This window comes from Cebidichthys violaceus, unplaced genomic scaffold (assembly GCF_023349555.1).
Source record: "Cebidichthys violaceus isolate CVI_PGR_0920_01 unplaced genomic scaffold, fCebVio1.0.p SCAF_10, whole genome shotgun sequence".
Classification (NCBI taxonomy): Eukaryota; Metazoa; Chordata; class Actinopteri; order Perciformes; family Stichaeidae; genus Cebidichthys; species Cebidichthys violaceus.
Window position 1 is genome coordinate 10,902,589 of NW_027176263.1, and position 14,522 is coordinate 10,917,110.

The window sequence follows — 14,522 nt, forward strand, 5'->3', positions numbered from 1 at the left end:
AGTTTTTGGTACACAAAAGTTTTTGTCTTATCCAAATTGAGGGTTCAAGGAAAGGAAAGGAGCTGTAATATTACAACTGACTTACAGCCCCTGACAGCTTGGTGTACAATTGTAAATATTTTACTTATTTTCTATAATCTCAATTAGCCATGGCTAAATGATCGACATTTAAATTGAAATTAAGGAAGATAAACTTCCTTAAGTATTTACAAAACACTACAGAATTCAGCTGAGACGCTTCATCTGGACTGTGTGGTTGGATTCGATGTTATTGACAGTGACCAAACAACCCTCCGATCATATACTTGTCCAAATGTTGCTAAAAATTGGTGTACTGAAGATTGTAACATCTTTTTTTTCCAAAATACACCCTGCTCACTTCTGTGAAAACAGCTCAGAAAAAAGAAAAACTGTCCTAACTTTACGAGACAATGCTGTGTTCATGTAGGACAATCAATCACAACACAAAGCTGATAGATTTTCATCACAGCTTTGCCAAAGTTTAAAAAAACCAAAAACCTTCTCTGCTTCTCTTTAATTACATCCTGGTCCTTTGGGATGGGACAATCAATAAGGGCTTACCTGATTTGCCTTATCAATGTCATTCATCAAAAGTGTCCATAGTGTGTTGAACAATCTCTTCAGTTGTAATAATAATAAGAAAAGAAAGGTTGTTTTCCTCATATGGCCATGATGTAATCGGCCAAATCAAGCAATTCTGACTCCGATATGATCACCAGACCTTAAAGTGCAGTGACATAGTAACCAATGTCAACCAAACTTTGGAAAAAGTGAGGCTGTAAATGTATGCATGATGGAAACATGAAATAGCTGCAACAGAAAGTGAGTCAGTGGCAGATACCCTGAATCGTTATAATGGCTATTCTTCAAGCGCCCCGCGGTGTCGGAAGACGCTTTTTTTTCTATCTGCAATGTAAAAGACAAACTGGCTGAGGCTGAATTGAATCACGGTCCTATGAAAAAAAAAAGAAAGAAGCCATGGCGCATGAACAGTGCATCCAGATGGCCTATGGTTCAGCTCAGCCACAGGAGGTCTCCACCACACACCAGAATATCATGTTCATCTGTGAGGCCTACAACGATCTGCAGTGGCCTTTTATGTTATCAGTGTGATCAGACAGACTGTAGCTCCAAACGTCAGTGAGAGACACAAGGCAGAATTATTGAAGACACAGCACATTGGGGTTGCCGTTTTCCTTTAATTCATTTGATCCATCAAAGGATTTACAAAGCTTGCTATTTAAATGCTATTTTTTTTTACCAAAACGATAATACCATTCATGAATACAGCTGCACATTGTCGACATATCCGTACTCCAAGGAGATTATTCTGTGCAAAGTAGCACCCAGAAAGTCAACGAAGAGGCAATATTTCATATCATAATAGTTCTCTCTGTTAAAGATAGAAATAAATCCATGCAATATTCATCTCTAACCGTTATATTTCTTGTTTCAGATTTGGCACCATCCTTAAGATGAGGTCAGTGGGAGCGCCCTGAGGTCAGTCTCAGGTCTTTTGATTTCGGAAATAAAGACAATAATTATCCTGAAAACAATTTGAGTCCAATAGTTCGTGACAGTCCAGTTTTAGTTTGATTCCTAATGCGATGGCTCTTACCAAGTACCAAGAGGAAATTTCTTTTAATTTTACAGAAACGATAATGCAAAAAGCCTCAACCACCGAAGGGATCATATTATATTATGTAAACCGACCCTTACCGTTATTCTTAAAAAATAGTCAGATAGTATCAATAATTGCATGATTTATAAATGTTTTTTTCTCCTAAGTATCATACAAGCTTAGTAGCACTACACGTCATGTAGCTGTCAGTGCTGTGCAACAAATATTCAATAATACTACTGATAATAACAATATTAATAACGATCATAACAATTCATCGTAAAAATTAGCAAATGCTATTCAACTACCATGTAAAGGAAATGTTTCGACAGTGTGCTTTTTCTTCCAAAAACAAACAAAACGGGGAAAAAAAGGCTGTGGGAGCACAGTGTGAAGATCACACTGCTCTCACAGAAATTGGCACTGTAACATACTGTACACTCTAAAAGACTGACAGTCCCTCGGAAACAGAGGAGGTTGTCAAAAAGGAGCGGAGGAACATGCAGGCCTCTGGTTTGGCATTAATGTCAAAGGCCTTGCCATTCACTCTAGGACAGGCAAAAAGAATCAGGCTCAGGAAACATGCCCAGAAAACAAATGAGACCGTTAAGGAAAGAAGGGGAAAAGATGTCCTGCAACTTGTAAAAATATCCCAGTCAGGGGCTGCAGGGTTAACCGATAGTGTCTCTGATTTGACGTGGATGAAGTATATGATGAGTAAATTAAAGGAGCAGCAAGGGTAGAATGCATTAGAGTGGGCCTGAGGAGGAGGTGGCAGATTCATAAATAATTCTTGACCTAAGGGTTGTTTGCACACTGATGACCCTGAGGAACTCATCTCGCTGTTGAAACATTAGCTCTGCACCTTCCAATAAACACAGAGTCCATTTATTTATTTGCAGCAGAACTGATGTGCAGCCACCTCCTTATTACCAGAGCAGTTGGCACAAACAAATAATTTACAAAGCGAGATAAGGTTTCTGTTTCTAGGCTCTAATCTGAATCTGACTGTACTGCGGCACTAAAACTATCAGTTTAATTGTTTGTGACTCTGGAGGCAAATTGAAGCAGTGAGGAAAGTGTCAAGTTTCAGTAGTACTTTCAGTCGTTTTTGCTACGAATAGTCAAACCTGTGCACTGAAAGCAATAAAAACTAACTCAAGTTATGTTCAAGATAATAAAAAGATGAATGCTTTTTTTATTCAGGGAAAGGGAAGGGAAATTAATATTTAAAAAAGTCAGAGACACTGGGCAAATTTCTGTTTCCTGAGGCATGTTAAGATCTAGCACAATTAAAGAAAAAAAACATCTCTCATCTCATTAAGCACTGAGCAAGGCTGTTCTCTAATAACAAAGCAATAACAAACCTATTTAACAAGACATGATACGCTCATTGGGTTGCCAGTTTGGTAGTTGACTCCCCCAAAACCGTCAGCCACCAGGACAGAGCTGACCAACAACAGAGTGTCCACCTGGCAAAACTCAACTCAACGCCTATGGCCAGTAGCTTCAGGTGTGGTGAAGACAGAGAAGACAGGCAACGCCATGCCTGCACCCATACAGCTCGACCGGCAGGTCATCAGAGGATGGTGCAGAAGAACTTCTTCTCCCGGAAAGGGTTCTCGGAGGCGGGGACGGGCATGATGAGGGGGTCCTCGCGTATGTGGGCGTCGCAGTACGCCATCAGGTCTGCAGCCGCTTTGGAGACCTGAAATGTTGAGACAAAGGAAAAGGACACACATAGGTGATTAGATAGATAGAGATTAGATTCTCTGACTGTTACATAACAACTATTATATAAATTGAAGATGTCATGTCTAGCATTGGATCACATAGATGTCTCCTTCACATGTAACTGGTCACACTCTTCTCCAGCACACCATGCTTTACAACATTTTAAGCTATCTTGCCTTCATCAGCGTGGTGTCTGAGGTTGTTTCCGTTTTGTCTGATATATAATTTATCATGTGACTTAAAAGTTCAAATCTGGCCGGGGACCTTTGCTGCATCTTTCGCTCTCCATCTTTTACTCTCATTTCCTCCCTGTTGCTATCTAATAAAGGCAGAAAATACCCCACAAATAGTTCAACACTACACAATGCAGATGCTGCTGTGGATTTATTTTGACTGATATGAATTTTAGTTTATTGAGTTAAGTGTTAAAGTGCAACCCAAAGAAACACTGAGGCTGATGGGAATCTCATTAGTTTTGCACATATTTAGTCATAACACAAACTATTTTTGTTTTAATTTGACAGGATAAACTCATCAACGTCAGAGAAGGATGCTCAGGGATTGGATAAGCTGCAGCAGAGCAGGAGCCAATCATCATCCTCCCACCTCTTTGGACTTGATGGACCAAGCACCACAGAAAGTGGAGTCGACCGTTCCAGGAGGAGAGAGAGGATGGACGGGATTGGGAGCCTTACGTCCCCAGCTGGGAAGTAAGGCTACTTCACTACCCAGCCTGCTACTGGCTGGATGATGTCAGGCCGCAGGATAATAAGATGGATGAAATATGATTTCAGGCAAACACAGCAACAGGAGATCAGTGACTGTTGTGCCCACATCTTTACAGAGACCTCGTGGCATCCCGCATCAAGCTGCACTTGACTGGCAGACCGCAACCATCAGGCCAATTTTGGCCTGATGGTTGCAAAAGAAGAAATGTCCAGGGATCACCAAAGTTATCAGGATTCATCCACTGGGGACCATGAATGCCTTTTCTAAAAACATCAAATACTTGTGGCAAAGTTGCAGACAGAACGACCGACATTACCATCCATTTAGCCACACCACTACCACTGATGACTTATTGTGTTTTGTGCGGAGCATTTTGAAAAGTTGGTTTGTATTGTTGTTTTGAATTCATTGTCATTTATTTTTCTCTTGTACTTTTCTTCATTTGTTGAAAGTAAATATTTTACAGATGAATTTTGCAAGGTGAATGAAGCATGGAGTACTGGAGAACAATTGTGCGACTCTTCTTGTGTGTGTTTTCATTTTGATAGATTTGCACTAACTCACTGTGCGTTCGTTCTCAGAGAAAACGTTTTTGGAGCTAAACTTTGAAAGATGTCCAAAATCTTTGAAATTGCATATTGTCTGTTTCTGATTCGTCAGTGCCTGTGGCGACTGCACTCATGCCCGTTGGCTTAGGTCGGCCTCAGGCAATAAGAAGAGACAGCTCATTCAGATGACTGACAGGTGGTAAGGCGGGACCTTGAAATAGCTGAGGGGAAAGGAGGACGGGACAAACAGCACACTTTCTGCCTTGTGTAGTGTATTTTTCAAAGTCAAACAGTGACTAAACATTTTTACAGTAAGGCCAGACTGCATGGGATTGTAGGTTTCTACTCAGGAGTTGAGTGGGAGGTTATGGGAGGGGGGAGGCTGCAAATGGAGAGCAGAGGAGCAGCTGCATCAGAGGGACGGCGAGGGCTCAGGGATCCACGTCGAGGACAGAGCCATCTGATCTCCTGTGTGCCATTTCACCTCACCCACTGCTGCTCTCACAAGAGAATTAAATGCACAAAATCCATCATTCTGCCTATCAGCTTTAACCTTCAATGTGGATTATCACAGTATCATTTTTACAGTCTCACAGTATAAAATAAGATGATTTAAGGGTTGTTCTGGTCATATTTCTATATTTTAAAAGGAACAATAAGGCTGGGGTTATTCTACATTTTTCTTATTGTCAACAAATCCCATGAAAAGACCGTAACCAACTACGCGTTAGTCAGTCTCTCAATTCTTTCTGACTTCTGTTCCTCCTGAAGATGTAAATCTATGAAAACAGCTCTCAAATATATACATTCCCTTTTAAAAAAGGCTCTGAAATCTCCTCAAACGGCCTGGCATTGTAGTTTCTAACAAATGTTATTCAAACAGCGGTAAATTATTGTGCATTTGCAGGGGACTATTTTTAGCCGTGGATTAATACACATTTGGTCCGGTACGAGACACTTGTGTGTTTTTTAAAGTGTTTGTACATCAATGGAGGGAGAGAGGAATGAGGGCTTTGGCTACACATGAAATACTCGCCAGTAAGAACAATTGTTGGTTTTGGTCTTTTCGTGGAATTCGATGATCAGAAAAATATACAAAAATGTAGAATATCACAGGCAGCTGTATCCTTTCAACTTGTTGGACACCTTTCACGTTAAAATAGACCGCTATTCAAGAATAAATACCAGGAAAAAAAGTGTATTTTTTGCATCTTTGAAGCAAAATCCCTCAGGTTTTCTTCCCGTGTCTTTACCTCAGTGGTCCCCCACCAAGGGTTCAGGACACTGGATACTTTTAACACAACAGGGCATCTAGAAATCCTTCAAAAGAGGTCATTGCTTCATTTTAAGGGGTCAAACAGAGTCAAAAGTTTGGGAACCATTGAGTTTCTCATGCTGTACCAGTAACTTTGAAACAAGATGAAGGGTTCACAGCCATGCTCGCTGCTCTGTGGGGCTGCACTTAGACAAAACGAAAAGCAGACGATCAGAATGACAATAGTTTAACAGGCATTTGGTGAGTTAGACCTACACCTATTCTGATCTAACTGGGCTATTGTATTAAGGTCATACTCTCAGAGCTGTTACATTAGTCACATTAGAAGACAGTCATCATGCTAAAATTCATGTTTAGAGGGACACACCAACTCTCCCATCTTAAATTATTTTCTCACTTTCAAATTAGAAATTGTTTTATTTATAAAACTTAATATTTATAACTGCCTAATGTGGTCTGCTGTCTTAATCAGTGGAAACCCTTTTCTTCCTTAATGCATTCATTCTTGGGCTAATAATTTGTTAAGAAATGTGAGCACTGAAACAAAGAGTAAAACTGAATGTGAAGTTGTGCCTCTTGCCAAATATTTCAGATTAATGTCCTCATAGTTGGCTAAAAAAACAAACTTTATTAATGTTATGTTTTACTTGATTACAAGTTGAGTTGAGAAGTTCTGGTCAGATTAAACACAAACAAAACTCATTAAATGAATTCAAATGTGCCTATCAATTAAAGAAACAAAGTTGTTTGTCTTCCTGTAAAAATAAACTAACACAGCTTTGTCTCTTAAAAAGTTGTGGTTAACCTTGCTAACTGGGCTATTGCACAAAGGTCATACTCTCAGAGCTGTTACATTAGTCATATTAAAAGACAGTCATAATAAAATTCTCCTCACTCAGAGGACACAATATATATATATATTTAACAGTAAACTATATTTCTTCTGCATTTTTATATCAAATTTCTGTCTCTATTGGACCTTTTTCCGGCACTAATTGGATTCTGCACAAAGTGTGAACATTACCAAAGCTGGCACTTGCGATGCAACTAAACAGCTTAATTACTCTTATAATCAAAGAAAATGCAATAATTATACTATCGTGTAGCTGCAACCAGAGGTTCTGCAGACAACGGGAGCCCCACAGGACAAAAAGTGGTATTGCACAGTGTGTCATTAGGCCCAGACTGACTGTAATTACACTGCAGCTCCGTGATGGAGGGAGAGGCCTTCTAATTAGCACAGATCACATTCCTTTGGCTGATTGAGCAATTAATGAGAACGTGGTGATCCCTCAATCAGCAGCACAGAGACTCCTCTTGTCACTGATACACTCTCTCCTTCATCAGATCCCTTAATTCAATTTAAGGGATCGCCAGACGTGGCCAACTGTCTGTTTCCTCCTCTTTCTTTGTACTCTTCTCTGCTTTCATTTACAGCCACGTTTTACTTCAGTGACTTTTTTTTCAGGCCGTTGAGAACAGTTGAAGAATGACTTGGATCGTCACATCTGATGTGGAAGTGGTTGTTAAAGCACAAACAGCTGCCTGCCTTTCAATCATCCAAATGCTGCTGCTCAGAAAATATTACAGATGTGAAATCATGCTGATCACGCTAAAATACATTTTTGAAATGACACACCATCTCTCCCATCTTAAGTTATTTTCTCACTTTCAAATTAGAAAAAATGTTATTTAAAAAACGTAATATAATATTTATAACTGCCTAAGGCCTAATGTGGTCTGCTGTCTTATTCATAGAAACCTTTTTCTTCCTTAATGCATTCATTCCGTTTTTCTTGGGACATTATTATGGCTAATAATTTGTGAAGAAATGTGAGCACTGAAACAAAGAGTAAAATGTATGTGAACACTGTATGTGAACCCAGTGCCTCTGGCCAAATATTTCAGATTAATGTCCTCATAGTTGGCTTGAAACCAAACTTTATGTTTTCCTTGATTACAAATGTTATGGGTTTTTTTTAAGAGTTGATAAGTTCTGGTCAGATTAAACACAAACAAAACTCATTAAATGAATTCAAATGTGCTTATCAAGCGAAGAAACAAGGTTGTTTGTCTTCCTGTAAAAATAACTAACACAGCTTTGTCTCTTATAAGTGGAAGTTGTGGTTAATCTTGCTAAAAAGGTTTTCACATGAGAGCAAAGATGACCCGAATGAGACGGTAGAAGTCAATTATTCAGAAAGCTTAAATATTTGTCAGACCCACTATGGAGCTGAGTGTAAGCGTTTCAGATATAGATCAGATGTGACATTTAAGATTCATTTACATTCAAGTCTGCCGTGTCTTTTTCCATAAAATGCTAAGGTGACAATAAAACTGACAAGTCAAATCTATTCAGACACAATGTTATCGGAACACTTCTCAGCTCATTTAACAGAGCATCATTTTACAGTTTTTATCATTTACACTTCATTTTCAGCAGCACTATAAAGAAAGAAAGCTTGTTTGCTTTGCACACAATTTTAGGCATGACAGCAAGTTATTATGAATGCTAATAAACACCTTTAAAGACCTTGTTATGCTTGATGCTTGTGCCATTATTCTTGCTCAATGACCCATACTGATATTCTTGGATATTCAGTTTTTCTATTGTCAATCATAATGGCTATCACCACTAATTGCATTGCATTTATTATTTTCACTCAAAACAAACTAGTAGTGTGAAACTCGTGTTTCGTACCGTAACAATGAGGTGAACGCTGCATCAGTCCTTGTCTTAACTCAAACACTTTACTGTGTTTTCAATGTCCCAAGTCAGCCAGAGAAGAATCACAAGCACCACATGAACAACATTAAACAACTTTAACTACTAACTACTATCGACTCAAATTATTTCCATTGTGCTGAAACAGCTAAAGTTGCAGGCTCTGTCTAAAAACTGGAAGAACTAGAAGCCACTGTCGCCCAAGACCCCCAAAAAGAGAAGACCTCCAATATGGCTGCCGGATGCTGTGTCTGTGTCTAATAAAGCACCTTAAAGGATAAATCTTTACTACCGCATTCAAAATAGTACTAATATAATGTCACAGACTGTTACTATTAAAATGAATTACCATTCAATCATAAACAAATACAACTGAACACGTTCAGGCTTCAAGATACATATTTTGATTTCCAATTTAATGGCAATATTGATGTGGTTTCACTCAATTTACTGTTTTGAGGTGAAACACAGGGATTAAACCTTTCTATTAATTGCTAGAATGAAATATTGTATTATCTAAAAAATGTTGGGAAAAGTTGGATGTAATATTGTTTTGTGTTTACGGTTATTTATATTTCTTTTGCACATTTCTGTATCCACTAAAAGTAAATACATAATTTCTTTTTACAAACATGATGGTAATGTTGCTTTAACAATCAAAATGAAAATGACTTCCTGACTGACATGATTATATATGAATAAGAGTAGGTGTATAATAAAGGACCAGTGTGTAGGATGTAATTGCTCTTAAGGCAGTGGTTGGTGTGTCCATTCTGGGCTACCGTAGAAACATGGCAGACTCTGTGAAACAGGACCTGCTCCCTATGTAGATATGAAAGGCTTATTCTAACAAAAATACAACAATTCTTAGTTTCAGGTGGTTATACACTGATAAAAACACAATAATGAATACTTTATTCCATTTCCGACAATAGAGTCCCCTAAATCCAACACACTGGCCCTTTAAATCCAACTCTTCTCATTAAAAAAACATGTAAATATCTGAAAAGATTTAAATGAGACGTTGTGCCAAAAAGTCAACTTGTAGGTTAAATTAGGGGTCTTCCTGACACATCTTCCAAACCCTGATTACACGTTGGTGATAATCACTTTGTTTTTTTAAGAAGAGGAGGTTTTCTTGTAAGCAGCCTTTGTTGTGCTAAGTAGGGATGATGGTGTATGGCAGGCTTCCAGGCCCTGGCTATAATGCTGAGCGAACAGCCTCTGGGCTGTGGGGCAATCATGCCCTCAGCACACGAGGAGCATACCGAATGAGATGGTGACACGGCCTTTTAAGTTGCACAAGAAGTAGTTCATGAACAGCCGCCCCTTCATACACCAAAAAACATATTCATGCAAAACAGCCCTTCATTGGGGTGGAAACAACATGCCGTAAAAACAATGACTTGAATGGTTCAATCTAATGAATGGATAATAGAAATCTGTAAATACAGTAAGAATATTATTACATTTTAAAGTATGGTGACTGAACTTAACCATAAGGAGCATAAATGGCTCAAAAGTCAATGTTTAACCAGGTGTTGTTTGATAAGGAAACATAGTCTTTATGAGGCCTGAACTGATGGAGCTGCAGGAGGTTATGGGTATCAGGAATATGATTATTGTATAGAACAAGCAAACCAATTTGAATGTCCATATTTTCTTTGCTGCAACTGGGAATTTGAACCAGAGACCTCACTGGCAATGCAAGTTGAGAAGAAGTTTGCATGAGTGCTAACAAAGGACAATCTCTGTGATCACACTCAGAGAAGATGACCCAAATAGGTGGAAAGCTAATGTCAGCAGCGGTCAACAGTCACCGAATGCCTCTGGGTTTATTCCTCACTGTTACCACAATGGTGCTACTCAGGTCTCCCAGCTGTTCATAGTGGATGAACTCTGACAGAGAGGTGACGACACCGATGCTGTCAAGGTGAACTGATGCTTCATGTGACGACTGTCAGAAGAAGCTGCTCTAAACTAAGCTGGGAAACATACATTTAGCTGTCATCTCGCTCGTTGGCTGTTGGAAAAAATGATTTCATTATTCCACATGGTCCTTCTGACCATGTGGAAAAAAAGTTGTGTTAACCCTTTTGAGGCTTCAGAGGGAGCTTCATAAAGTCTGATAAATCGCCTCAAGTCATGTCACTCGGGTCAGAGTTGATGAGGCTGACTTTGAAAATGAAGAAATGAAAAAAAAAAATCTGGGGGTGTGGATTTTGAAAGAATGGGGTCTTACCAGACCTCTGTAGCCAGCTGCTTATCTCTGCTCGACGCTAGAGGCTTCCTTTTGACAAGGAAGAAGAATGTGTGGAATATAAGATATGATATACTGTATATCTGGTTCTGCTTCATCAGTTTTGATCCTTTTTTTGTGGAAAAAGTACCTTAAAGAACAGAAACTTCATGAAGAACTGATACAAGATGATGGTGATGATTCACTGCTACTGCATCAGCCCATCCACTATATGGGTTAATTCAGTCATTACACACTGAGATGGCAAATAGTGCGCAATAGTGGACATAAGTATCAACATAAGGACCGTATCTAGAATATTTGTGACAAGTTGATACACTGTTCGTTTCTGGATTCAAATTTAAGATGAGTACTATTTTGGGAAATACACTGATTCGCTTTCTGGTGGAGAGTTAGATGAGAAGGACAATATCATTCTCACGTCTCACTCTTCAGTAAATATGAGCCTGGAGAGAGCAGCAGTTAGCTTAGCTTAGCATTAAGACTGTAAACGAGGTGAAACTGAAGATAACAAAATTCCTCTTCCAAGCCCTCAAAAGTTCACTAATCAACACTGTTCTTTCATTTTTTTCACCTGACTCTCGCAAAACAAGGCTATTTCTCAAAATGTCAAACATTTTATTTTAATTTTGTGTTTGAAGGTTTAAAATGGCAAAATGGCAGAAGGTATAGTTCGTCACAGAGGAGATGATCCAACTAACCCAATTAAAATGACCAAAACCCAAAATGTGTCAGTTTGTCTCTCAAAACTGTCTCAGCCTCTTTGTGACTCTCATGAATATATACTTTCATTTCAAAAAACAAAAACAGTAGTAGTAGTAGTAGCAGCTCAGGAATTTCCCAAAACAGTTTGGCACTGTAGCTTTTATCAAATGTTACTCAATCAGGACTACATAGTGTATCAAAAGGGGACTAATTTGAGAAGCGGATTAATACACATTTGGTGCACTAGTGAGTATATCTGGCAGCAGGTCAGTGAACAGTACGTGGGATTGAGTTCAAATAAACAACAGGGTTCATCGTGATGAAGGAACATTCAGCTAGAGGTGTTTTATGATTATTAGCATCTGTGTTTAAGCCTGGCTATTGGGTCAGCTAAATGAACGCTTGCACTGACAGAATTTATTGTGTGCAAATTTGAAGCCGTGAGAGGCAAGTTGGATAATGTTCCCAATTCTAAGCGAGACATTTTCTTGTGCTTTGTCTGGACATTAAATTAATTAAAAAAATGAAATGTTTGCAGGGAGATGAAGACGGTCACTCATCAAGAAGAGGATATTGTACTGCTCCAAACACTCAATGTGTCTAAATCAGTGGGGGTTAGATATACACACAGATTTGTTATCACGTTATTCACATTAATATACAGGCAATAAGCAAAGCTTCCAACAAGTACAATGACTGAATAATGTACACCAGCCAGATTCATTTCTAAATTAACACACTGCATGTTTGAGCAAATAGAAACCCATGTAAATCTTTGCTCACAGACACAAGTACAAATAAAATGTACCTTTATCCTATCCATGCAGGCCTCCATCTTCAGCTGCTCCACAGCTTTCCTGGCTTGGGAGATGCTGGCCGTGCTGTTGTTGGCGATACCGTCCTTCATGGTGCTCCTGTGACACCAAACACAGGCACAAAAGGGGAACACATAGAGTCAATGAACATCACATTAAATCCACAAAGCAGCATCCCCCTGGCGATGTCTCTACCCCCCCTTGGAGCAGCCATTCTCTGCCACAACCTTTTTATTTAAAGGACCCATTTTGTCTGGGGGAATCTGTTTTACAGCAGCCAAGCTCCATTTTATCTGAAGAAAGAGCTCAAAAAGGCAGCAGCTGGACAGCAATTTGTCATTTTACAGTCAGTGCTCATGCATGATTATTTTTTGTTTTTTGGTGAAGTTGTTCTTTTTTGCTCAACGGTACTTAAGCACACATTTAGCGGTTTATTTTGCCTTATGTCCTTTTAATTATCAGTTCTAGGACCTTTCCAAGGGAATCAGACCTGCAACTTTCCTTCCTCTGCCCCGGCACCTACAGATTGGAGAAGAACACTCCACTCTTCGCCTTCATCCTCTCAACTTTCTCCACAGTGGGCATCAATGCAACTGCAGCGATTTAATCTGCCCCATTGTAATCAGCCTTTCTGTGCTATCAATATGTAGCCTAATGACTAAATCTTGCTCTCATTTTAGGCCCCTTGACCCCCCCCCCCCACTCCTGAAATGTCCCAGTATGACAGCCACAGCAGTGAGAGATGACACCTGACCACAGATGTGTTTTATAATAATTTGCATGAAAATATGAAGCATTTGACTGAGGTGGGGTGCAGTTGAATCAATTCACTCACTGTGGATTTTTTTTTTTGTTGCATCGATTTGCTTATTGATTTCATCTTCATCGCATCAAGTCGAATTTAAGTGTTTTCAAACGGATATTATCGGGCAGATGTTTTGTAAAGGGGGATGCAGACGGTGAATTAATTTTCCAATCCCACCCTTCATGGCTCTAAAGCCAATTTATAGCTTTTATTCACACCCTCGTAGGAAGCTATCAGGCCTTTTCCATTTAGGTTTCCCTTCGAGTCGCCCATCCTTAAGCTCACACGGCTACATCAGTGGCTTTAACGGGGTCTACACCGTTTTATCCGAATGTAACGATGCTAATTGTTGATGCAGATCTGTCAAACATGGGCGACTCTTATTTCTAAAGGGATTAAATTGTGGACACACGCCGTGCGAGCTGCGGCCCTGGTCAGAGCAGAAGACAGCGAACCACACATCACGAAAACAAAACAAATTATTTTGCATGGAGACATTACATTAAAAAAAAAAAAAACATCTTGATGCTTCGCTGCATTGCTCGGCTAGGAGCAGATTAATGTAGGCTACAGCCGCCGACCTACCTGAAATGTGCCAACGGTTTTTCCAATTTGGAGAATTCCGGGTTGACTCCACCCAACACACACACAAAAAAAGAGGATCTGTCAAATATCAAATGATAAGAGGAAATCCCAGCCTCGTTTCGGTCTGGACTGAACCCGAGGAGGTAAATCCTGGCGTTTTAATTTCGCCTCAGCGGTTCGCTCAGTGCGAGTCGTGCGTATTCCGTGTAGGAAGATGAGATCCAAGCGGTGAGGTCTTGGTGAGCACCACGGCTGGACTTGGAGAGATGTTACGCATGCAGCAGGGGGGGAAACCTCTGTATGACGATCAGATACAGGCTGTAGGGCAGGGAGCACTCGATCAGAGGACCCGGAGCTGCAGCAGCAACAAGCCAGGATGCGTTTCTGCTGTACACACTGGCCCTAAACGCACCGAGACAGCCCATTAGTCGGATAAGCGTCCGCTGCTTTTTCTAATTTGCTTTATTGCTGCAGAAGGCACCTGAGATCTGCAGGCTTCCCCATTTCATTTTAACATCAGCTTTGACATCACCGGGTTCCCCCCCCATAGTAACTGCTGGGCCTCATCCATAACAACACTGCTCTTTGGGGGAATTTGCATCCAGATTAAATATCTCGATTCCATCAATTTGAATCATAATCAATTTTTTCCCCTTGTCGTGCTTCTGATCTAACACAGTAATTTGTGCAGTATCACC

The 14,522-nt window shown here is 39.8% G+C and overlaps 1 protein-coding gene across 1 annotated transcript; it reads right to left on the minus strand.

The window, feature by feature from the left end:
- Positions 1-1,208: 1,208 nt before the first annotated feature.
- LOC137883630 (guanine nucleotide-binding protein G(I)/G(S)/G(O) subunit gamma-4) lies at positions 1,209-14,390 on the minus strand. The gene is made up of 3 exons (XM_068725186.1): positions 13,825-14,390; positions 12,428-12,533; positions 1,209-3,350 (listed from the first exon to the last, which is right to left on the minus strand). Exons 2-3 carry the CDS (start codon positions 12,524-12,526, stop codon positions 3,222-3,224), a joined length of 228 nt encoding a protein of 75 aa, XP_068581287.1. The 5' UTR covers positions 12,527-12,533; positions 13,825-14,390; the 3' UTR covers positions 1,209-3,221.
- Between the last annotated feature and the right edge of the window lie 132 nt (positions 14,391-14,522).